Genomic DNA, 21,100 nt, shown 5'->3' on the forward strand with positions numbered 1-21,100 from the left:
ACGATTTCAGTCTCCAGTCACCAGCCTCTCTAAAAGTGACCCGGAGCCCTTACCCTAGATCATGTTGGTGGTCTTTCTCTGGTGGCAACCTAAGACTATCTACATGTGTCCAGCCCTCCTGTGATATTCAGGGATAGTTCTATTGTCAGACAATCCAGTGACCTAAGGTACCTAGGGAAATAAAAAGCTCCTATCAGAAAATGATATTCCAAGAGGTTAGAGATGACCTTTCAGAAGCTAAGGTCAAAGGGCAGAAGTCTTTCTGCATAAGGTTAAACCATTTACTAATCATCTTCTTTTTCTCATAAGCCTTTGATTTGGGTCATTTATTTCAATGGTAAATATATTCATTATAACTATGCTCTTGGGCCTTCTGAAGTTCAAGGTAGATGTATGTAATACAACAGAGTTTAAGGAACTTCAATTCAGTTCAGTTGCTCTGTCTTTGTGACCCCATGGACTGCAGCACGCCAGACCTCCCTGTCCATCACCAATTCCCAGAGTTTACCCAAACTCATGTCCATTGAGTCAGTGATGCCATCCAACCATCTCATCCTCTGTCATCCCCTTCTCCTCCTGCCCACAATCCCTCCCACCATCAGGGTTTTTTCCAATGAGTCAGCTGTTCGCATCAGGTAGCCAAAGTATTGGAGTTTCAGATTCATCATCAGTCCTTCCATTGAATATTCAGGACTGATTTCCTTTAGGATGGACTGACTGGTTCTCCTTGCAGTCCAAGGGACTCTCAAGAATCTTCTCCAACACCACACTTCAAAAGCATCAATTCTTTGGCGTTCAGCTTTCTTCACAGTCCAACTCTCACATCCATACATGACCACTGGAAAAACCATAGTTTTAACTAGATGGACCTTTGTTGGCGAACTACTGTCTCTGCTTTTTAATATGCTGTCTAGGTTGGTCATAACTTTTCTCCCAAGGAGTAAGCATATTTTAATTTCATGGCTGTGGTCACCATCTGCAGTGATTTTGGAGCTCAAAACAATAAAGTCTGATACTGTTTCCACTGTTTCCCCATCTATTTGCCATGAAGTGATGGGACCAGATGCCATGATTTTTGTTTTCTGAATGTTGCGATTTAGGCCGACTTTTTCACTCTCCTCTTTCATTTTCATCAAGAGGCTCTTTAGTTGTTCTTCACTTTCTGCCATAAGGGTGGTGTCATCTACATATCTGAGGTTATTGATATTTCTCCCAGCAATGTTGATTCCAGCTTGTGTTTCATCCAGCCCAGTGTTTCTCATGATGTACTCTGTATATAAGTTCAATAAACAAGGTGACAATATACAGCCTTAACATACTCCTTTTCCTATTTGGAACCAGTTTGTTGTTCCATGTCCAGTTCTAACTGTTGCTTCCTGATCTGCATACTGATTTCTCAAGAGGCAGGTCAGGTGGTCTGGTATTCCCATCTGTTGAAGAATTTTCCACAGTTTGTTGTGATCCACACAGTCAAAGGCTTTGGCATAGTCAATAAAACAGAAGTAGATGTTTTTCTTGAACTCTCTTGCTTTTTCCATGATACAGCAGATGCTGGCAATTTGATCTCTGGTTCCTCTGCCTTTTCTAAAACCCACTTGAACATCTGGAAGTTCACGGTTCATGTATTGTTGAAGCCTGGCTTGGAGAATTTTGAGCATTACTTCACTAGCATGTGAGACGAGTGCAATTGTGCAGTAGTTTGAGCATTTTTTGGCATTGCCTTTCTTAGTGATGGAATGGCCCTTTTCCAGTCCTGTGGCCACTGCTGAGTTTTCCAAATTTGCTGGCATATTGAATGCAGCACTTTCACAGCATCATCTTTTAGGATTTGAAATAGCTCAGCTGGAATTCCATCACCTCCAGTAGCTTTGTTTGTAGTGATGCTTCCTAAGGTCACTTGACTTCACATTCCAGGATGTTTGGCTCTAGGTGAGTGATCACACCATGTGTGATTATTTGGGTCATGAAGATTTTTGTACAGTTTTAACTTTGTAAGGTAGTTAGTTTATAGTACAAGATTTATAGAGGCAAGGGACTAGAGGGTGAGGGTGATAGGTGTAAAGGGCTGTATGTGCGTGCATGCTCAGTCAGTTCGGTGTGTCTGACTCTTTTGACCCTATTGACTGTAGCCCACCAAGCTCCTCAGTTCATGGGATTCTCCAGGCAAGAATACAGGAGTGGGTTGCCATGCCTTCCTCCAGGGGATCTTCTGATCCAGGGATCAAACCCACATCTTCTGTGTCTCCTGCATTATAGGTGGATTCTTTACCACTTAGCCACTGAGGAATCTCCAAAAGGCTGCATAGTAAAACTGAAAGTTGCTCAGTCATGTCCAGCTTTTTGTGACCCCAAAGAAGTTGTGACCCCTATACAGTCCATAGAATTCTCCAGTCTAGAACACTAGAGTGGGTAGCCTTTCCCTTCTCCAGGGGATCTTAACAACCCAGGGATTGAACCCAGATCTTCCACATTGCAGGTGGATTCTTTACCAACTGAGCCACAAGGGAAGCCTAAAAAGGCTGTATCATGCTTGTCAAAAACCCAGACCTTGGTATTATGGCTTAGAACAAACATTGCAGGAGTTCTTTCACTTGATGGCAATATTGAAGGAGTAGATTGCCACCAAGATCTAGTACTGGCCTAGGAAGGTACGCTAGTTCTGCACCTCAGGATGAAAAGAGCATGAACAGTAGCCTACACAATACATATAGAGGTATTCTTCAAAGCTCCCCTAACTAACAAGATCACCTTACCTTCTGACTTCCGGAATTCTGCTACCACTTATGTTAAGCTACTCTAGTCATATCTCTACTGGGCATTGGTTCCAGGACTCCACAAAAGTTACCAAAATCCATGAGTACTTAAGTTACTTATAAAACGGCTTGGTCCAATTGGCCCTCTGTACTTGTGGATGCAAAACCCACAGATATGGAGGGCTGACTGCATGTTAGACAGGAGTCTGAAGTTGTTTTTAGGAGAAACAACGAAACTAAATTCTGACAGATGAAGGGAAGAAAAGAGAAATATTAATATATAAATCATGAAAACTCCATGAGGGCCTGATGGAAAAAGATGAGAAAGAATTCCCAACCCCACTTTGCCTCCTCTATTTGTTAGTCCAGCAGAGCTCATAGTATGGTTCAGAAAACAAACCAAAAAAAGACCCATGGGAAGTCTTGCTTACTTGCTTATCCTTAGGCAACTATATAGATCAGAGAATACCATAAACACTGGAGTTAAAAATTTGGGTAAAACCTGGCTCAGCTACTAACAGCCCGTGATTAGGCACCTCAACAAAGCTTCCTGAGTTCCTGTCACTTCAATTCTAATTTGGGAATAATAAAAACTCTCTCAAAGAGTAGTTTAAGGCTTAAATGAGATAACATATGGGAAAGCTTCTGTTAAATGTACATTTTCTTAACTATTATATAAATATGCTATTATCAGTTGAGTAGATTGGAAAACATAGCTTTTAACTTTTTATTTCCAATTTTTGATAATGTGTGAGTGCATCCATGCTCAGTAGCTACCATCATGTCCCACTCTTTGCGACCTCATGGACTGTAGCTGGCCATGCTCCTTGGTCCATGGAATTTTCTAGGCAAGCATACTGGAGTGGGTTGCCATACCCTCCTCCAGGGGATCTTCCTGACCCAGGAATCGATCCTGCATTTCCTGTGTCTCCTGTATTGCAGGCAGATTCTTTACTGCAAAGTCAGGGGGGAAGTCCATCTATATATACGTATATATAAATTTATATATACGTATATATAAATTCTTTTATTAAAATAAGACATAGGCTGACTCTAAATTTTAAATAGTTGTTCCAGTTGCTTTTTCAGGATAAAAAGATGTCAGTTCATTAAAATCCTGATGTATATTCACAAAAGCAATAGAAATTAATATTAGGTGACATGGATGAAATAAAGATATCTTCAAAGATATTCAAGGAAAACATACACAAACTTTTCCTGAAAGGTTATAAAAGTAGTGTACATCCGTATTTACTAAATAATTAGACTCTATTTTGTAAGCCATAGAAACTGCAATTGGCAGATCATTATATCAGAAAATCAAGAATGCTTCTAAATTCTTGTAATCTGTACTTTGATCTAGGGTCATACAGTATATTATGAAAGGGCTTATTTAGACTATTTGTGAACTTAATATATGTTAATTAATAAAACTGAATGGTTATGAACATGAAATATATACATATTACATGTTATATACATATGTTTTATATTATATATATATATATGTAATATCTCCTTCAAAGCAATTGAGTCCCACAAAATAATAATACTTGAAGAATATTTTCAAAAACCAATACTTCAAGATACCTCCATAAAAGGGCTATACGGTTATATGCATTTGGAAAACGCAGGAATCTAGATACTCCTCTGAGGGAGTTACGATACACTAATTAACACATTAAGGGCTTCCCAGTCCTGGAGGAGGGCATGGCAACCCACTCCAGTATTCTTGCCTGAAAAACTCCACAGACAGAGACTGGGGTGGGGGGGCTACAGTCCATGGGGTTGCAGAGTCAGACATGACTGAGTGACTAAGCGCAGCACAGCACAGGTGATGGAGTGGTGAAGAATTCACTTGCCAATGCAGGAGACAGGAGATGTGGGTGCCATCCCTGGGTCGGGAAGATCCCCTGAAAGAGGAAATAGCAACCCACTCTGGTATTCTTGCCCGAAAAATCCCATGGACAGAAAAGCGTGGTGGGCTACAGTCTATGGGGTCACAAAGAGTCGAACACAATGGAGTACACACACACACACACACACACACACACACACACAGGCTCTAGAAAATCCTACAAGAATGAATACAATATAAGGTTATTTGACCTAGAATTTCCTGAACTTATTAAACACAAAAACTTCATTTCCTACAACACTTCTTAAAATCCAGTGGAAATAGTGGTCCAGAGAATACATTTTAAGAAATATAATAGTTCATATTATTCAGGTTTAAAAAATACGTGTGCATGTGTGCTTCGTCACTCAGTCATGTCTGATTCTTTGTGACCCCATAGACTGTAGCCCACCAGGCTCCTCTGTCCACAGAATTTTTCAGGCAAGAATACTAGAGTAGGTTGCCATTTCCTACTCCAGGGGATCTTTCCCACCCAGGAATCGAACTCAAGTCTCCTGTGTCTCCTACATTGGCAGGCAGATTCTTTACCACTGCGCCAACTGGGAAGCCCTTGAAAAATACAAGGCATTACATCCTGCACATCCAGCTTTATACTAGTTCAACCAAGAAAGAATAGGGCACCCTGCACAAGATGCTCCAGGTTGAGAAAAGAGCCATATCTGTGAAGCTAAATTTGTTGCTTCAGTGTCATCTAGTCTCTCAATTCTCTTGATTATCACTACTCTTTACCTTTTATCTTACTTAGAATTTGACTTTTGACTGTATTTCCTCCAGTCTTCTACTTTGCCTCTTTCAGGAAATGTACCTCTAAATAAGTCTCGAAAATGCCCACAACCAGGTTAGCTGGGTCCCCAGGACCATCCTGTCTGGTGAACATCATCGAGGTAACAGACCCACCAGATGCCTCCTTCTGTCTCTTACTCCTTCTCTCCAGTGCAGTGTTACTGGACTAGCCTGAGAGCAGAGAATCTTGTAAAGAAATTTCACTTTTAATTTTCTCAACATAAAACACCCTACTCATTCTAGGGTATTTTCATGATTGACTATCATACTGGTAGTTTCTAACACTGACCAGCCTAAATTCTCATACAGAAGTGTGGAAAGTTCCATTCCATTCCATCCATTTTACAGTAGATTAAGGAACTTGTGGTTTCAAAAGACTAAGAAATGAAGCTGCACTGTCCAGACCAACTGACCCGGCCCAATGGCCATTACTGGTGCTGATGCTATTTTGGTGTATGCCCAGTCCACTTTGCCCAGATATAAATAACTCTGAGTAAAATTTTACCCTTCACACACGAATGCAACATATACTTAAAATTCAAATGGCAAGCAAAAATTCCAGTTATATTATTTCGAAAAATACTGAACGGCATTGATTTCCATCATGGATTTTTTAATCCAGGACTTCCTCTTTCAAAGTATGCTTATCAAATTTCTTAAGAGAAAAATGGGACTTTATATAATCAAAACCCTAAAAGGGGCATTTTAAGTTCTGTACCTGATAAAATAAGAGAAGTCTGGTATTTTAAAAACAATAACAGCAACAAAACCTTTTGGCAGCAAGCAACAAAAGTGAGTTAAAGTGAAAGTCGCTCAGTTGTGTCCAACTCTTTGCAACCCCATGGACTGTATAGTCCATGGAATTCTCCCAGAATATGGGAGTGAGTAGCCTTTCCCTTCTCCAGGGGATCTTCCCAACCCAGGGATCGAATCCAGGTCTCCTGCATTGCAGGCAGATTCTTTACCAGCTGAGCCACAAGGGAAGCCCAAGAACACTAGAGTAGGTAGCCTATCCCTTCTCCAGGGGATCTTTCAGAAACAGGAATCAAACCGGGGTCTCCTGCCCTGCAGGTGGATTCTTTACCAACAGAGCTATGAGGGAAGCTCCAGCAAGCAACAAAAAAGAATGACAAATAACTGCATGCAAGATTTGGCCATTTGATGACATAACATTTCTTTTCCTTTGGATTTTCAGCCTCTTTCCATCATATTATGACTATATCTTTGAAACACAATTCTACAAATAAAATCTCCATCTTAAAATCTTCAATGGCATTACATATCCAAGGAGTTGAAACCCATATTATTCACTTGGCAATAATGAGTGACATGGAGTTAATACACATCTTACTTGCCATAACCCCCAAGTCCTGCTCCCCACTATGACTTAGTCCCTGGATTTCTTTTAGTGTATTTCTGGGAATACCATTTATCACATTATAATGATTTGTTTTCCTATCTCTGTAATGAGAATGCAGCCTTTTCAATAGCAAAGCTATGTATTTCTTACACAGGTTCTAAAAATCCCTCAATACATGTATAACAAGCAAAACTTTAAGTGAAAAAAAGTCATTTAGCTCAAACTTTTTGCAGGAATATTGTTTTCTCAGCATACTGAACAGGTTTAAACACTAAAAATAAAGTATAAATCCTTTATGTCCCTTTCAGGGAAATGATATAAACATTATTTCTCATAAACAAGAAATCTATTATATTTTAAAGAAACAACTTCACATAGTGACTCAAAGGACAAACTCAGGAGCCAGACTGCTTGAGTTCACACCCTAGCTCTATCATTTATTACATGTATGACCTCAAGTAAGTTAATTTCTCCTTACTTTCAGTGTGTTATTACAAAATGGGACTTACCTTAGAAAATTGTTGTGAGTAATTAATGAGCTGACATGCATAAAGCATTGAGGACAGCACCTACCATGTAGAAAGCATGATTTCTGAGTTAGCTCTTATAGTCATTACTATCCATCTTCAAACTTCTCTAGCCCATCACTAAGGATATCCTGTAGAATCAAATAACTGTGGATAGTGCTAGATCATCCTCTTCTAAGGCTGCCATTCTTGCAATATTAGGTAATTCTCATGCAGTCTTTATTTTTAAGTGCATCTACCTTCTGGTTGCTAACACTGGCCATGCAAAGCATACCTGGAAGGCTATTTTAGTAAAAATCACTGTCAAAGCTTCTATTTTTAAATCAATGTCAGGGTAGTAAACCTTCTGTGTGGATTCCTAATAAGATGTCCCTTTATTATGCTCACAGGGAGATGTCAAACAGTTATTGCTTTGCTTTCCTCATAAACGGTCTAGCTGTCCCTTTCCTGTACTTGTCTCAATCCTTGTCAATACTGCCATATCCTTCTGTCAAGTTATGTAAAGCAGAATGCAATCGCCTTGACATGGACTTGCTAGAACCCTGCCGAGGGCTTAAGGCTCTAACTCAGTGCATCTTTATGCGGTGAACAAAATAACACTGAATTTTACACTGTCAGCTCATGTTAAGAATGCCTATCAATTTATCTCCATAATATAACCTGTGTTTCTTCTCAGACTATCTCCTAGTAATGCTCATTTAGGACTGCAGATTAATAGACATGTTCAATTAATGATTTTGCATTTTTTCCCAATTAAATCTTCTTCCCCCACTAATTTTATAATTCAATTAAAATAAGCCATCAAGTTTTCTTAGCATGATTTGCTCTTTATAAACCCCCTGCCACTTTTTCCCCATTTTCATTGTTTCAGTAGGCCTACCGCTGAAATGAAGCTGTGGAGATAGAAAATGTTTTCTAAACTTTCTAGATTAGATCACCAGGGCTGCTGTAACAAACTGAGCAGTTTAAACAACAGCAATGTATTGTCTCTCAGTTCTACAGGCTGGAAGCCTGAGATCAAAGTGTCAGCAGGGTTGCTTCCATTTGAGTGCCGGGTGGAGAAATCCTTTCCATGACTCTCTTCTAGCCTGTTGTGGTTGGCTAGCAATCCTTGGCATTCTTTGGATTATTAATGCCTCCCCCTGATTTCTGCCCTCATCTTCCCATGGCATTCTCTCTGTGTGCATACCTCCATGTCCAAATTTCCCCTTTTAATCAGTATATATTGGATTAGGGGTCCACCTTACTTTCATACAATCACATCTTAACTAATTATATTTACAACAATCATTTTTCTATAAGGTCACATTATAAGTTACTGGGGATGAGAATTTCAACATACACATTTAGGGTGACACAATTCAACCTGCACCACTTCTCAAATTAAAAATGCTCTTGGGGACAAGCCACTTTAAGGAGATTCTTTGTTCTGATCTCCTATCTGCATAGAAGAGAGATATCCTGCAAAGAGCTTACTGGGCTCCTTGATTGGAATCCACTGGTTGGCTGAAAATCATACCTGTGACCGAACACTCAAAGTTTGCTCAGATTTCCTACAGAATGGGAAGCGAAGCAACCACAGGCACCTTTCCCCTTTCACTTAGTGCATTTCCCCTACAGATTTTCAGGCAATATACAATCAATAAAAAGAAGCAATGCATTAATTACCATATATTAACACATATATGTGGAATCTAGAAAAATAATACAGATGAACCTATTTCCAAGACAGGAACAGAGATGCAGACGTAAGGAGCAGACATGTGGACACAGCGCGGGAAGGAAAGGGCAGGACAAATTGGGAGATTATGATCAATATATATACACTACCATCTGTAAAACAGATAGCCCCTGGAAACCTGCTATAAACCACAGGAAGCTCAGCCTGGTGCTCTGTGATGACCTAGAGGGGTGGGAATGTGGGGGGTGGGTGGGAGGGAGGCCCAAGAAGGAAGGGATATACATACGCATACGGCTGATTCACTTCATATGCTTCAGTTGGGTACAAATATGGACAAATACGAGTGTTTGCCTCATAGACTTGTTGTAAGGATTAATAATTTGATCCATACAAATAGTTTAGAACTGTGCTTGGTACACGGAAGGTGCACAGGAAAATTAGAGCTCATTATTTTACAAATGATGACAATGAGCTGTAGGGCTATAAAATGTCTTCTCCAAGATATTACAAATGGTCATTGGTAAGACCCAACCTCTAGCCCAGAACTTCTGAGGTTTTCCATGTCAACAGACAGCATTCTAGCAACATTCTATTTTTAAAGTGCCTAAACATCACACTTGAAGAAAATGAGAGGTCTGGGGACTAAAGGACTAAAGGAAGTTTTATGAAAAGATTTGAAAACACAAAGTACAACTTATTCTTAAAGAGGAACAGAACAATAATATGAAATTTGGCATAGGAGATAGAATATTTCCTAGATATATTAAAAACAGAGCAAGCTCAAGGGATGATAATAATAATAATACAAGTAGTTCTCTTGGCTTCAAGAAGAGATGCACATGGGACATGGCAAAAACAGCTTTTCTTATGTCCAGGGCAGCAGTTCCTTAGCTTTTCTTTGTCCAGTCAAACTAGCTTTTCTAGAACCTCATACAGAGGTGGTTACTGATTCTTCAAGGACTTTGCCTTCCCTAAAACCAGTCCCTGAGCAGGCAGGCCTTTAGGCAGAGTTTCTTGAATTTCCGAGCATCACCTGTAGCAACCCTCTCGTGTTTTCTTTAGGACAGAACTATCCTCTGACATAGCATTTGTGAGCTATATGAGAATCACTGATTTCCTGGTCTCTATTTCCTACCACACAAGATACCACATTTGTTTTGGAATCTGCAGCACTTAGCACACAGACTAGGCGTGAGATATTAATATCTACTGACTAACTGAAAGACTGGCTAGAAGAATGAATGAACGAATATATAAATGAAAGAAATAAGAAGATCTCTGAGCCTTAGCATCTCACTATTAGGCGCATTATAATTTAACTTGACCTCTGACCAGGGAAAAGGAAGATGGAATAAGTGATGAGGAATAAAAGGAGTGACTCTGTGTGTGATATTAATCAGTTAATGAAGCTCCAAGTTGTTTTGCCTGGATCCATAGAATTAAAAAAGAGAAAATTTAACCACTAGCTATCTAGCTTGATTTGCATGTGTTCAAATCTTCAAAGTATTCCCTTTGATTCCTTTAATCAATAGCTATTTTAGAAAGCTCTTCATTACTTCCTAATTGTCCAAATTCATTTTCTTCATTTTTCCTTATTAGAGGCAGATTTTTCAAATGAGTTAAGTAGATCAGCAATTTTAGAATCATTATCAACTTCAAGCATTTCTCTCAGTTATTAGCATGTCCCTTCTCTCTCTGGACTAGATTCTTTTCTCCATTTTTAAAAGGCCCATCTGGCTCATTTTATTGACTTATTTTTCCCATACATATCAAATAAAGTCAACTTTATCCTATACTGAGAGCAATCCATGTTTACAATAACTCTGATCCTAGATATTTTATCAGACATCTCATTTTAGATGAAGATGCAAGTGATTCTCCATTATGTTACCATGTCAAAAAATAAGTAAATAATTAGCGCTCATCTAGGTTTTAATCCATCTCAATCAAATAAGCTTATAAAGTCATTGCCATGGCCCACAAAACATTTCACAAATAATTTAAATGAATATTTCGATCCTTAAGTACATTATAATTAAAAAAAACACATATTCATTGAACCCAACAATTCCACTACTGGGAATCTGTTTCACAGAATTAAAAGCATCATACTATTGCAGCACTGATGTTGTGTCAAAAAGCTGGAAACAAAATGAATGCTCATCAATACATGGGTGGTTGAAATTTTAAGGCATATCAATACCATGGAATGTTATGCAGCTGTTTGTATATATTTCCATATGTGCAGGGAAATATAGAAAAGAGTATTAAGAAGATTGTTACTAGGGAGGAGAGAGAATACTGGATGAGAAGAGCAAAGAAGAAAAAGTAATTAAGAAAAAAAAGGGGGGTATTTATGATAAAACAATTATATGAGAGATGATCTCATCTATGTAAAATTCCATATGTTATATGAATATGATTAAATATACATAAAAGGATAACCACATGATTTTCTGAGGGCAATAGGACTATAGATTTTTGCTTTCTTATATTGTATAAACTGCTAATTTTTAATAATTAAAACATTTTAAATTTAAATTATTTTTATCATTTGAATCACTGTTTATATAATTTGAAAAACATCAAATTAATTTTCATTTTGATATATATAATATATCTAGAGAGAGAGAGAGTAATGCCTATCAGACCAAGGTTTATATACTCATAATTCATAACTCAAATCCAGCCACTGGATAAGAGATTGGCTTCAAGCAGTACTTCCAAACTAAAATCCACCTGATTGAGAGAATATATATATATCTTATCAATTCTATTCTTTTTAAAACAATCTTTTCTAATTTTCATTTTTAATCTACTCTCAAGACTCATCTAATATATTAACTGTATTCTTAACTGTATTCTCCACTTGTCTCAACAAATATTTGATTTCCTAGAAAGTCTTCAAAATTCCTCCATCAAACTCCTAAAATTCTATACTTTATGATATCTCATTTTGATGGATGAAATGTGAAATCATGTAGGAGATTCCTGAACTTCTACTTCAGGATATATATCCCTTGGGGTTCATCAATTTTTCTTTTTACATTCAACAGTTCTACAGTGAGAGATGAAACACTGTCAAAATCCATAGGTAAACACACTTGGACAACAGTACTTAAAAGAGCAATGCAGAATCTAAATGCTATTTTGTGTGGTCCACCTTTCCTCATGACTTCTGAAACTTTCTGTATAAAAACAAACTTGTGAAAATATATACTTATTCTGAATGTGTTTAAAATCATCCAGTATTTTCACCAACTCCAAACTAAATAATACAACATCTAGCTACTTGAATTTCAAAAAGCATTTTAATTACTTTGGTAAATAAATGTTGTTAAGAAATTGGAATAATCAAAATATTCAAGTACTAATGTAGAAAAATATAGAATAAATTAATCCAGGTATAATTTTGAGGCTATTATCATTACCATATGTCTCTTTGATTACCTTTCTCCTCAGGGACTTGATGTTTTGCAAAATCTACTCTACCAAAACAAATGAATTAATAAAGTAATAAATGATTTTTAAAAATTTTAATGAATCAATGACATGCGTAATTGCCCATCACAGATAATGATCAAGATGAGAAAACCAGTGTGGCACAGATAGTTCAAGCAATGTGTTTAGGGGCAAATAATTTGGTCTCATGGAACAATGTATAGCTCTGGTTACCATCTTAAAATTAATAGAAACAACTGAAGACACTCTCTAGAGCTCAGACCTCTGTTTTGAAATCAGTGTTCCATAGTCAAAGAATAAATTGGGATAGAAAATCAGCTTTATTTTAATTCACAATTTTTAAAAAAGGAAACAACCTAGGGAAGAATATCAAGATTAATTTACAAGAAGAATAGCTTTGAGGTGCCCAGGAAAAAATGTGAGCCTGAACCTTATGCCAAGGGCAGAGAAGACAAATGAATACGAGTGATGAGCTCTCAGCAACCTTCCAACTTCACTGACAAAGATTCAAGCAATGGATAAGAGAAGGCAAATGTATCAGCAGAAGATAATGAAGACAATATTTTTGTTCACTTTTTATACCTATTTCTTTAACTTCTATGTGATAGGTTTGGTTTTGTTTTCCCTGCCTTGAAAAGATAAATGCAGATGGATTCACATCCTCCAGAGACTAGAATCAGATGATCAAGTCAAAACAAATCCCTCTGAAAGCACCCACTCTCATAGCAGATGCAGTAAAAGACACATCATTGGCCATTTTGAGAATTTCCTGCCCAAGAAACATCTTAAACACACATGTCCAAAATTGACAGTTGTTAAGCTCCAACCTTGAAAACTAGGTTACCAAGTTTTGAAACATTGAGAATCATGCAAGTGTCAGGCTTTTTGTGCTTTTTTTTACAAAACACAAAGGATAGAAAAGGAGTAAATATCACATCATGCTGAATTTGTCTTAATCCTCACTTTATTCATTCACAAATCACATAAATCTCACAGAATACTGTACCAGCATTTTCAAACCATGGCTCCGTTAAAGATTTAACATCTGAAGTCAGGAAGAGGTTTTCTTATTAAGCTGCCATTTCCTTTACAAAATAGACTATTTTGTACTTACTGCTACCCTTTGAACTCTTATAGTGAATAATTAAAACTAAACTGCAGAGCATAATTTTAAATGCTGAGTACACTGTAGGTTGTAGGTTTTTGCTTAGTGGCTGATTTCAAATGCTCACCAATCCCCAGAGGGATAACCCTGCCATTAGTTTGGATCGACAAAATTGGCTGGCCCCTAAAAGCAAGGCAGACAGCTCCAAATCATAATAAAATGGTCTTGTTGGCAACTCACCATATTGACAGTGGGGCCCTTGAAAACCCTCCGAACACTGGCACCGCTGGACTTCACCCTCTGAGCATCTCTTCCCATGGACACAAGTCTCCACTGCAGAGACAGCTAAAAGAAAGATAGACAAGAAGGCTGGAGAGAACAGAGTATAGGGAAGGAAAGAAAATCCTCAGTGTACGCATCAAGTTGCTAATATAGACACCATCTAGAAATTTCTACCAGCTCCTCTAGCCTCTCCACCGAAAAGAGTTTTTTCATTACCAATTAAGGCCACTGCCTTCTAAAGCCTTGTAGAACTCTATATGTGGTAACATCTGTATCACTTTGAAGCTGGTAGAAATGCCCCACCCTAGACCTACTGAATCAGAATCCATACCTTAACAAAGTACTAGCTGATTTGTATTCAGATTCAAGTTTGAGTAGCAATGGTCTTTATGGGAAACAAATTTTTTAAAGAGTGGATATATGTATATGTATAACTGATTCACTTTGCTGTACACCTGAAATGAACACAGCATTGTAAATCAACTCCACTCCAATAAAAACTAAAGGAAAAAAAAAAGAGTAGCACTAGTCTAAAGGAACTCCATGAAGATGGCTATGCAACCCAAGCAAATCTAAAACACAAGCAAGAAATACAAATACTTACCAGAGGAGGACTGTGCTAGGTGCCACACAAGATAAAGAATTCATCTCACAGTCATTAATTTCCAGGAGTCTATAATATAGGTGAGATGACATGTGGGCAGATATATTTACTGAGCTTAAGCCACTCATCTTCAGTGGCCTAGCACCGCATGCAAATGCAGTGACCCCCAGTGTACTCCTCAACCCCAAGCCTGCTTAATATGGGAAGCCTGAGGCAACTTCACCAAAATCATTCAAGAACAGAAAGCATGGTGGGGAAGGGAGCAGGATGCCCACAAACTCCCGAAGGTGCAGGATAACAGGAGAGATGAATGGTTGTGCTGTGGTCTGCACTGATTGCAACACACTGAAGCATTTTAAGTGACTTGGCAATAACTATAAACACATAGGTAACGGAGTCGCTAAACGGATTCGTTCCTCTGGTGTGAATGAACTATATAATGCTGCTAGTTCCGCTGCTCAAGGGCTGTCAGATAGACACCAAAGGTCCTGGAATACCCTCACCAGAGGTTTGTGAAAGGACTGCATACCTCATCTTAAAAAGTAAACTGCCTCCCTAGTTCTGCAATTAATCATGACAAGCACAAGTCAAGAAATCCCATTTAGATTTCCCTCCGGACTTTTGAATCAGCCATGGATTACAAATTTGATGATATGAGAAAGGGGCAAACAGCAAAGGGAGACGGAAGCTTACTAGGTGTAACCTGTCTGGCTTTAAATAAACTGCCTTTTACATAAAGAAACAGAATATAAAACACCAATACAGTATACTAACTAACGCATATATATGGAATTTAGAAAGATGGTAACAATAACCCTGTGTACGAGACAGCAAAAGAGACACTGATGTATAGAACAGTCTTATGGACTCTGTGGGAGAGGGAGAGGGTGGGAAGATTTGGGAGAATGGCATTGAATCATGTAAAATATCATGTATGAAACGAGTTGCCAGTCCGGGTTCGATGCACGATACTGGATGCTTGGGGCTGGTGCACTGGGACGACCCAGAGGGATGGAATGGGGAGGGAGGAGGGAGGAGGGTTCAGGATGGGGAACACATGTATACCTGTGGCGGATTCATTTTGATATTTGGCAAAACTAATACAATTATGTAAAATTTAAAAATAAAATAAAATTAAAAAAAAAAAGAAACAGAATATAAAGCAGCAGTTCTGTGGGTCCTGAGTTCTGACCTATCATTAGCAACGCTTAACAGAAAGGCTTTCTGCACATTTCTGCCATGTGTGCATCTTCAGTCCAAAGAGATGCTCTGAATCCGTGGTGAGTCTAAAGATGCCTAAAGCTTGACAGGCATGATATGATTGAAGCCCAAAACAGAGTGAGACCATTACTTCTAGTGACAGAGAGTTAGACAGGAAGAATTATAACTTACAGCATAGGCAGCCAGGTTCATTGTCCCACCGGCTCCAACCAGGGCAGCACTTGTAGATGGTCTGCTGCTCCAGGCTGTATGCCTGTCTGTAGATGGTGTAGTATCGGGTCCTAAGGAATAAGAATGAGATTGATCCTATTTTCCTCTTAAGGTAATGCTTTGTCTTAAGGCCAGAGCTGTCATCTTAAACCCACTATCAAATCCTCCCTGCAACCCAAACCCTGACATTTATACACACACACACATTATATATATATACATATAAAATTTGTATGCATTGTACACATGCACACACACACACCTCACTAAATACATAACCAAGATTCAGTGTAGATACAGGTTACTGAAAAATAATAGGGACTGCAAGTCCTGTAGTATAAACTACCCTAAGGGTCACTGAAGCTATCAAAAATGGAACCCACAATTATGAAGAGAATAATGAAATCTAGAAGGATAATAAGTCACACGCTTTCAATTTGACAGTGAAGGCCCCTCATCATGGGTCCCATGATAGTGTGCATTCTCATCAGTGGTGACATCACCCACAAGCGGGGGACAATTGGTTCTTGGGTAGGAGGGGTGAGAAAAATCTTAGTAATACAATGGTCTGTGGTCCTACACATGAGCAGAGAACAGGAACAGAAACATGCATATCTGTGATATTGAACCTTCATGGGGAAGGCGGACAATTACTAAAATAAAAAGAAAAGGTTTACACAGTCTCCTGGGGGGGAGGGCAATAAGGAACAAACGATTGAACAATGAATAAAATAATGAACAAAACACCACACTATTTCTGCTGACCTCTTAATAGACCATAATACCATAATTGGTGATGGACAGGGAGGCCTGGCGTGCTGCAGTCCATGGGGTTGCAATGAGTCGGTCATGACTGAGCAACTGAACTGAACTGAACTGAACCATAATATCACTAACCCAGATAACTTCCTTCCTATCAAATTGATGTCTTATTTATTCTTTATCCCCAAAGTACTATATTGTCTTCCTCTCACTTACCTCTCCTCATATCCCCAGCCCAAATCACCTTCACGTGCCTGTGTGCTCATTTGCTTCACTCATGTCTGACTCTGCAATCCCATAGGCTGTACCCCGCCAGGCTTCTCTGTCCATGGGATTTTCCTGGGAGGAATACTAGAGTGAGTTGCCACGCCCTCCTTCAGGGGATCATCCCAATCCAGGGATTGAACCCGTGTCTCCTGCATTTTAGGTGGATTCTTTGCCACTGAGCCACTAGGGAAGCCCAATCCCCTTCATATTCAGAGCCAATTTCAAGTTTCACTTCCTCCAATTTCTCTTTTTGCATCATGTCAATGTACAGTGTTCTTTCTCCTCTCTTGAAAATAGGATTTAATGTCATTTTCATAACACTTGACCATTCACCATCTTGAAGAAAGAATAGAAAGAAAGAAAGTGAAGTCGCTTAGTTGTGTCCGGTTGCGACCCCACAGACTGTAACCTATCAGGCTCCTCTGACCATGGGATTTTCCAGGCAAGAATACTGGAGTGGGTTGCCACTCCCTTCTTCAGGGGATCTTCCCAACCCAGGGATCGAACCTGGGTCTCCTTCATTGCAGGCAGATGCTTTACTTTACTTTCTTTCTTTCTTTTTTCTTTTTATGACACTTGATTATTCACCATCTTGAAGTGTCCCCTGACATTTTTGGAGGTGCATCTCTCTAATAGGGATATAAGTATACGTTTGTTTACTTACATACAAACAAAAGGGATATTAGTTTGGCATGCCACAACTCCAAACTCAGGTTCATAAATACTTGCTGAATAAAGGAAAGCATAAAACTATTAAGCTCTTGAAAATAAACATAAAACATGTTTTATTTATTCATGTTTGCTTTCCCAAATCTGAATGTCTATGTGGTAGTGGACTTTCTTTGGTTTGGACTAATGTCAACAAGAGTTAAATCTCATGGAAGTGAGAAAAAAGTGAAAGTTTTAGTCACTCAGCCCTGTCTGACTCCTTTTGACCTGATGAACTGGAGCCTGCCAGGCTCCTCTGTCCATGGAATACTACAGGCAAGAACACTGGCACTGTTAGCCATTCCCTTCTTCAGCGGATCTTCCCCAACCCAGGGATCAAACCCGGGTCTCCTGCATTGCAGGCAGATTCTTTACCATCTGAGCCCCCAGGGAAGATAAACTTCATGGAAGGGATGCCAAATATCTAATTGAAAAGTCATTTTCAAAATCAGGACTTGAATATCTACTGTGTACCAAGCATCATATCACATGTGTTAAATACATTTTTAGTTAATCCTTGTAATATCCATGTATAGTATATTATTTTTCTAACTTTACAGACTAAGGAATAGAAAAAGTAGAAACTTTTTCAGTGTCACACAGCTAGTAAAAGCCAAAAGTTTTTTCTGATTTAAATTAATTTAAAGGTCCTGAGTATAGACCAAAAAAAAAACAAAAACAAACCCCACTATTCACACACACAATGTATATGGGAAAGTGAAAGTGAAGTCGTTCAGTCATGTCCGACTCTCTGCGACCCCATGGACTGTAGCCTATGAGACTCCTCCATCCATGGGATTTTCCAGGCAAGAGTACTAGAGTGGGTTGCCATTTCCTTCTCCAGGGGATCTTCCTGACGCAGGGATTGAACCCGGGTCTCCCATATTGTAGGCAGACGTTTTACCATCTGAGTCACCTGGGAAGTTCTGTATATGTAAATATCTACAATTATAAATGATTTGAAAGTGAAAGTGAAGTTGCTCAGTCGTATCCGACTCTTTGAGACCTCATGGACTGTAGCCTACCAGGCTCCTCTGTCCGTGGGGTTTTCCAGGCAAGAGTTCTGGAGTGGTTTGCCATTTCCTTCTCCAGGGGATCTTCCCATCCCAGGGATCGAACCCAGGTCTCCCGCATTGTAGGCAGACGCTTTACCGTCTGAGCCACCAGGGAAGATCTTATAAATGATTTAGTCTTATTAAACCTAGTCTTATATTAATTACCAGTGTTCTGCCATTTCTATACAGTGGCAAATGCCCTTATTTACACATGCCATCAATTTTATTTAAGTAATACTAGTGATATTAGTAATAATAAATTCATTAAAGTTACATTTTTCACTTTGTTTCCTGAATTCAGACAAAATTGATTCATTTACGTAAAACTTGAGCACCTTAGCAACTATTTAAGAAATGCTTAGATATTTTATAAATCTATTTTACAAAGTCCCCATGAAGTCTTCACGCATAGGAAAAACACACACTGGCTTTTTCTGTCCTTTCCCAGGCAGCTGAGTTAATCCTAATTCAAAGACCATAATGAAGTTAAAGAAGTTTTAGGTTTCAAAGTGTTACAAGAGAACCAGGGGCAGGTCAGATGGTAGTTCAGAATCATAGATGCCTCAGATCCAAGTTACACCAAATTTAGCAAACTAATACAATATTTCTTGTTTCTCTCCACCTTCTGATCCACGGCTTTCAGTGTCTATCCCGTTAAAAAGTAAAATTAATGGCATCTAACCCAAATACCTCACATAGAAATGAGGCTTGAACTAAAGTAATAATATATTCTGTTTCTGAAGGAAAATATATAACTTTAAAGTTCCTCATAGGCATATCTTATTCTTGTTTACTTATATGATTATTTTCTAAAATGTATTGGATGAAATCTTCAGATGCAGTTTAGGCTTTGGCTTTGATTTTTAGAAACAAAGTCAAGACAGTGGAACACCTTTACCTTCTTTCGTAACCCACACAGCACCGCGGGCTGGTGCAGCCCTGCTTCCGGAGCTTGATGATGTGCGTGAACGCTTGGACACGCGGCCGTCGAAGTCCCACCACAGTCAGCTGCTCTTCTTCGCAAACATTTGGCCTTGAAAAAAAAAAAAAAGAATAGTAATGCAATAAAAATAGATTACATCTTTATGTTTTATTCATGAATCATTTGTTCCTTCATTTTCCACAAAAAGCTTGTGGTGACTTACATAAAGTGAGAAAGAAAAATACAGGCAAAGTAGGAAAAAAAAAAAACAGACCCAAGGAAAAGAAAAATCAGAATAGATTTTAAAAAACAAGGAGAAATTTAGAAGACAAATGTGAATGTCCTAAGTTCCCATGCACTTGAGAAAACTGAGCTGAAAATTAAGTTCTAAGCTCTTTGGTAGCCAAAATGTATAAAGAAACACACGTCCAGGATTCTCAATATCCATGAGGAAAAAAGACAGGCTGATTCAACAAAAGGAGTTAATTTTTTCCTGGAAATTATTCCTGAGTGCTATTTTCCATCGACATGCTTAGTTAATTCAGTTTCACCCATAATATTGGGTTGGCCAAAAAGTCAGGTTTTACTGTAAGATGGTGAGGGAAAAACCCGAGCGACCCTTTTTGCAACCCAATACTTCTTTAAACGCAAATACTTTTCAACCAGCACAATTATATCAACATTTCCTTATAGAAAGCTTATACAAACATACAGGATTTTAGACATATTATCTTTCATTTTTAAATGTCTGGGGATAGATAAAACTCAGGGCTTCCTAAGTGGCACTAGTGGTAAAGGACCCGCCTGCCAATGCAGGAGACATAAGAGAAGCGGGTTCAATCCCTGAGTCAGGAAGATCCCTTGGAGGAGAACATGGCAACCCACTCCAGTATTCCTGCCTAGAGAATCCCTTGGACAGAGGAGCCTGGTGGGCTACAGTCCATGGGGTCATAAAGAGTCAGACATGACTGAAGTGACTCAGCACAGCACACAGATAACACTCATCACCTAGAGTGCCAGAATTAAATTCTTTTGTAATTTGAGGAATGCTTCACTTAGTGATGAATGCTTCACTTAGTGATGAAAAGCTGCTGCTGCTAAGTTGCTTCAGTCGTGTCCAACTCTGTGTGACCCCAGAGATGGCAGCCTACCAGGCTCTTCTGGAGTGGGTTGCCATTTCCTTCTCCAATGCATGAGAGTGAAAAGTGAAAATGAAGTCACTCAGTCGTGTCCGACTCTTCGAGATCCCATGGCCTGCAGTCCACCAGGCTCCTCCGTCCATGGGATTTTCCAAGCAACAGTACTTGAGTGGGGTGCCATTGCCTTCTCTGGAATGATTTACTAGTCCATACCAATTGCTTGGCTTTTGAAAACAATACTAATTACAACAGTCATCTGACCAAACACTCAGACTTCTCCTGCATTCAAAGTCACCTGTATGCCATACATGAACCTCCCTAGGGTCAGGCATTGGTGTTCT

General features: G+C 38.9%; 1 protein-coding gene across 1 annotated transcript in view; it reads right to left on the reverse strand.

Annotated features, from left to right (window-relative positions):
- LOC129643919 (EGF-like and EMI domain-containing protein 1) overlaps nucleotides 1–21,100 on the reverse strand; it is a 614,705-nt gene that overhangs the window by 516,419 nt on the left and 77,186 nt on the right. Inside the window, exons 2-4 of the mRNA XM_055569141.1 lie at nucleotides 19,597–19,731; nucleotides 15,868–15,977; nucleotides 13,830–13,934 (exon numbers count right to left, since the gene is read on the reverse strand). Of these exons, the coding sequence (XP_055425116.1) occupies nucleotides 13,830–13,934; nucleotides 15,868–15,977; nucleotides 19,597–19,731 (350 nt within the window). The remainder of the gene's footprint in view (nucleotides 1–13,829; nucleotides 13,935–15,867; nucleotides 15,978–19,596; nucleotides 19,732–21,100) is intronic.

Source organism: Bubalus kerabau, chromosome 2, assembly GCF_029407905.1.
Source record: "Bubalus kerabau isolate K-KA32 ecotype Philippines breed swamp buffalo chromosome 2, PCC_UOA_SB_1v2, whole genome shotgun sequence".
NCBI classification, from domain to species: Eukaryota; Metazoa; Chordata; class Mammalia; order Artiodactyla; family Bovidae; genus Bubalus; species Bubalus kerabau.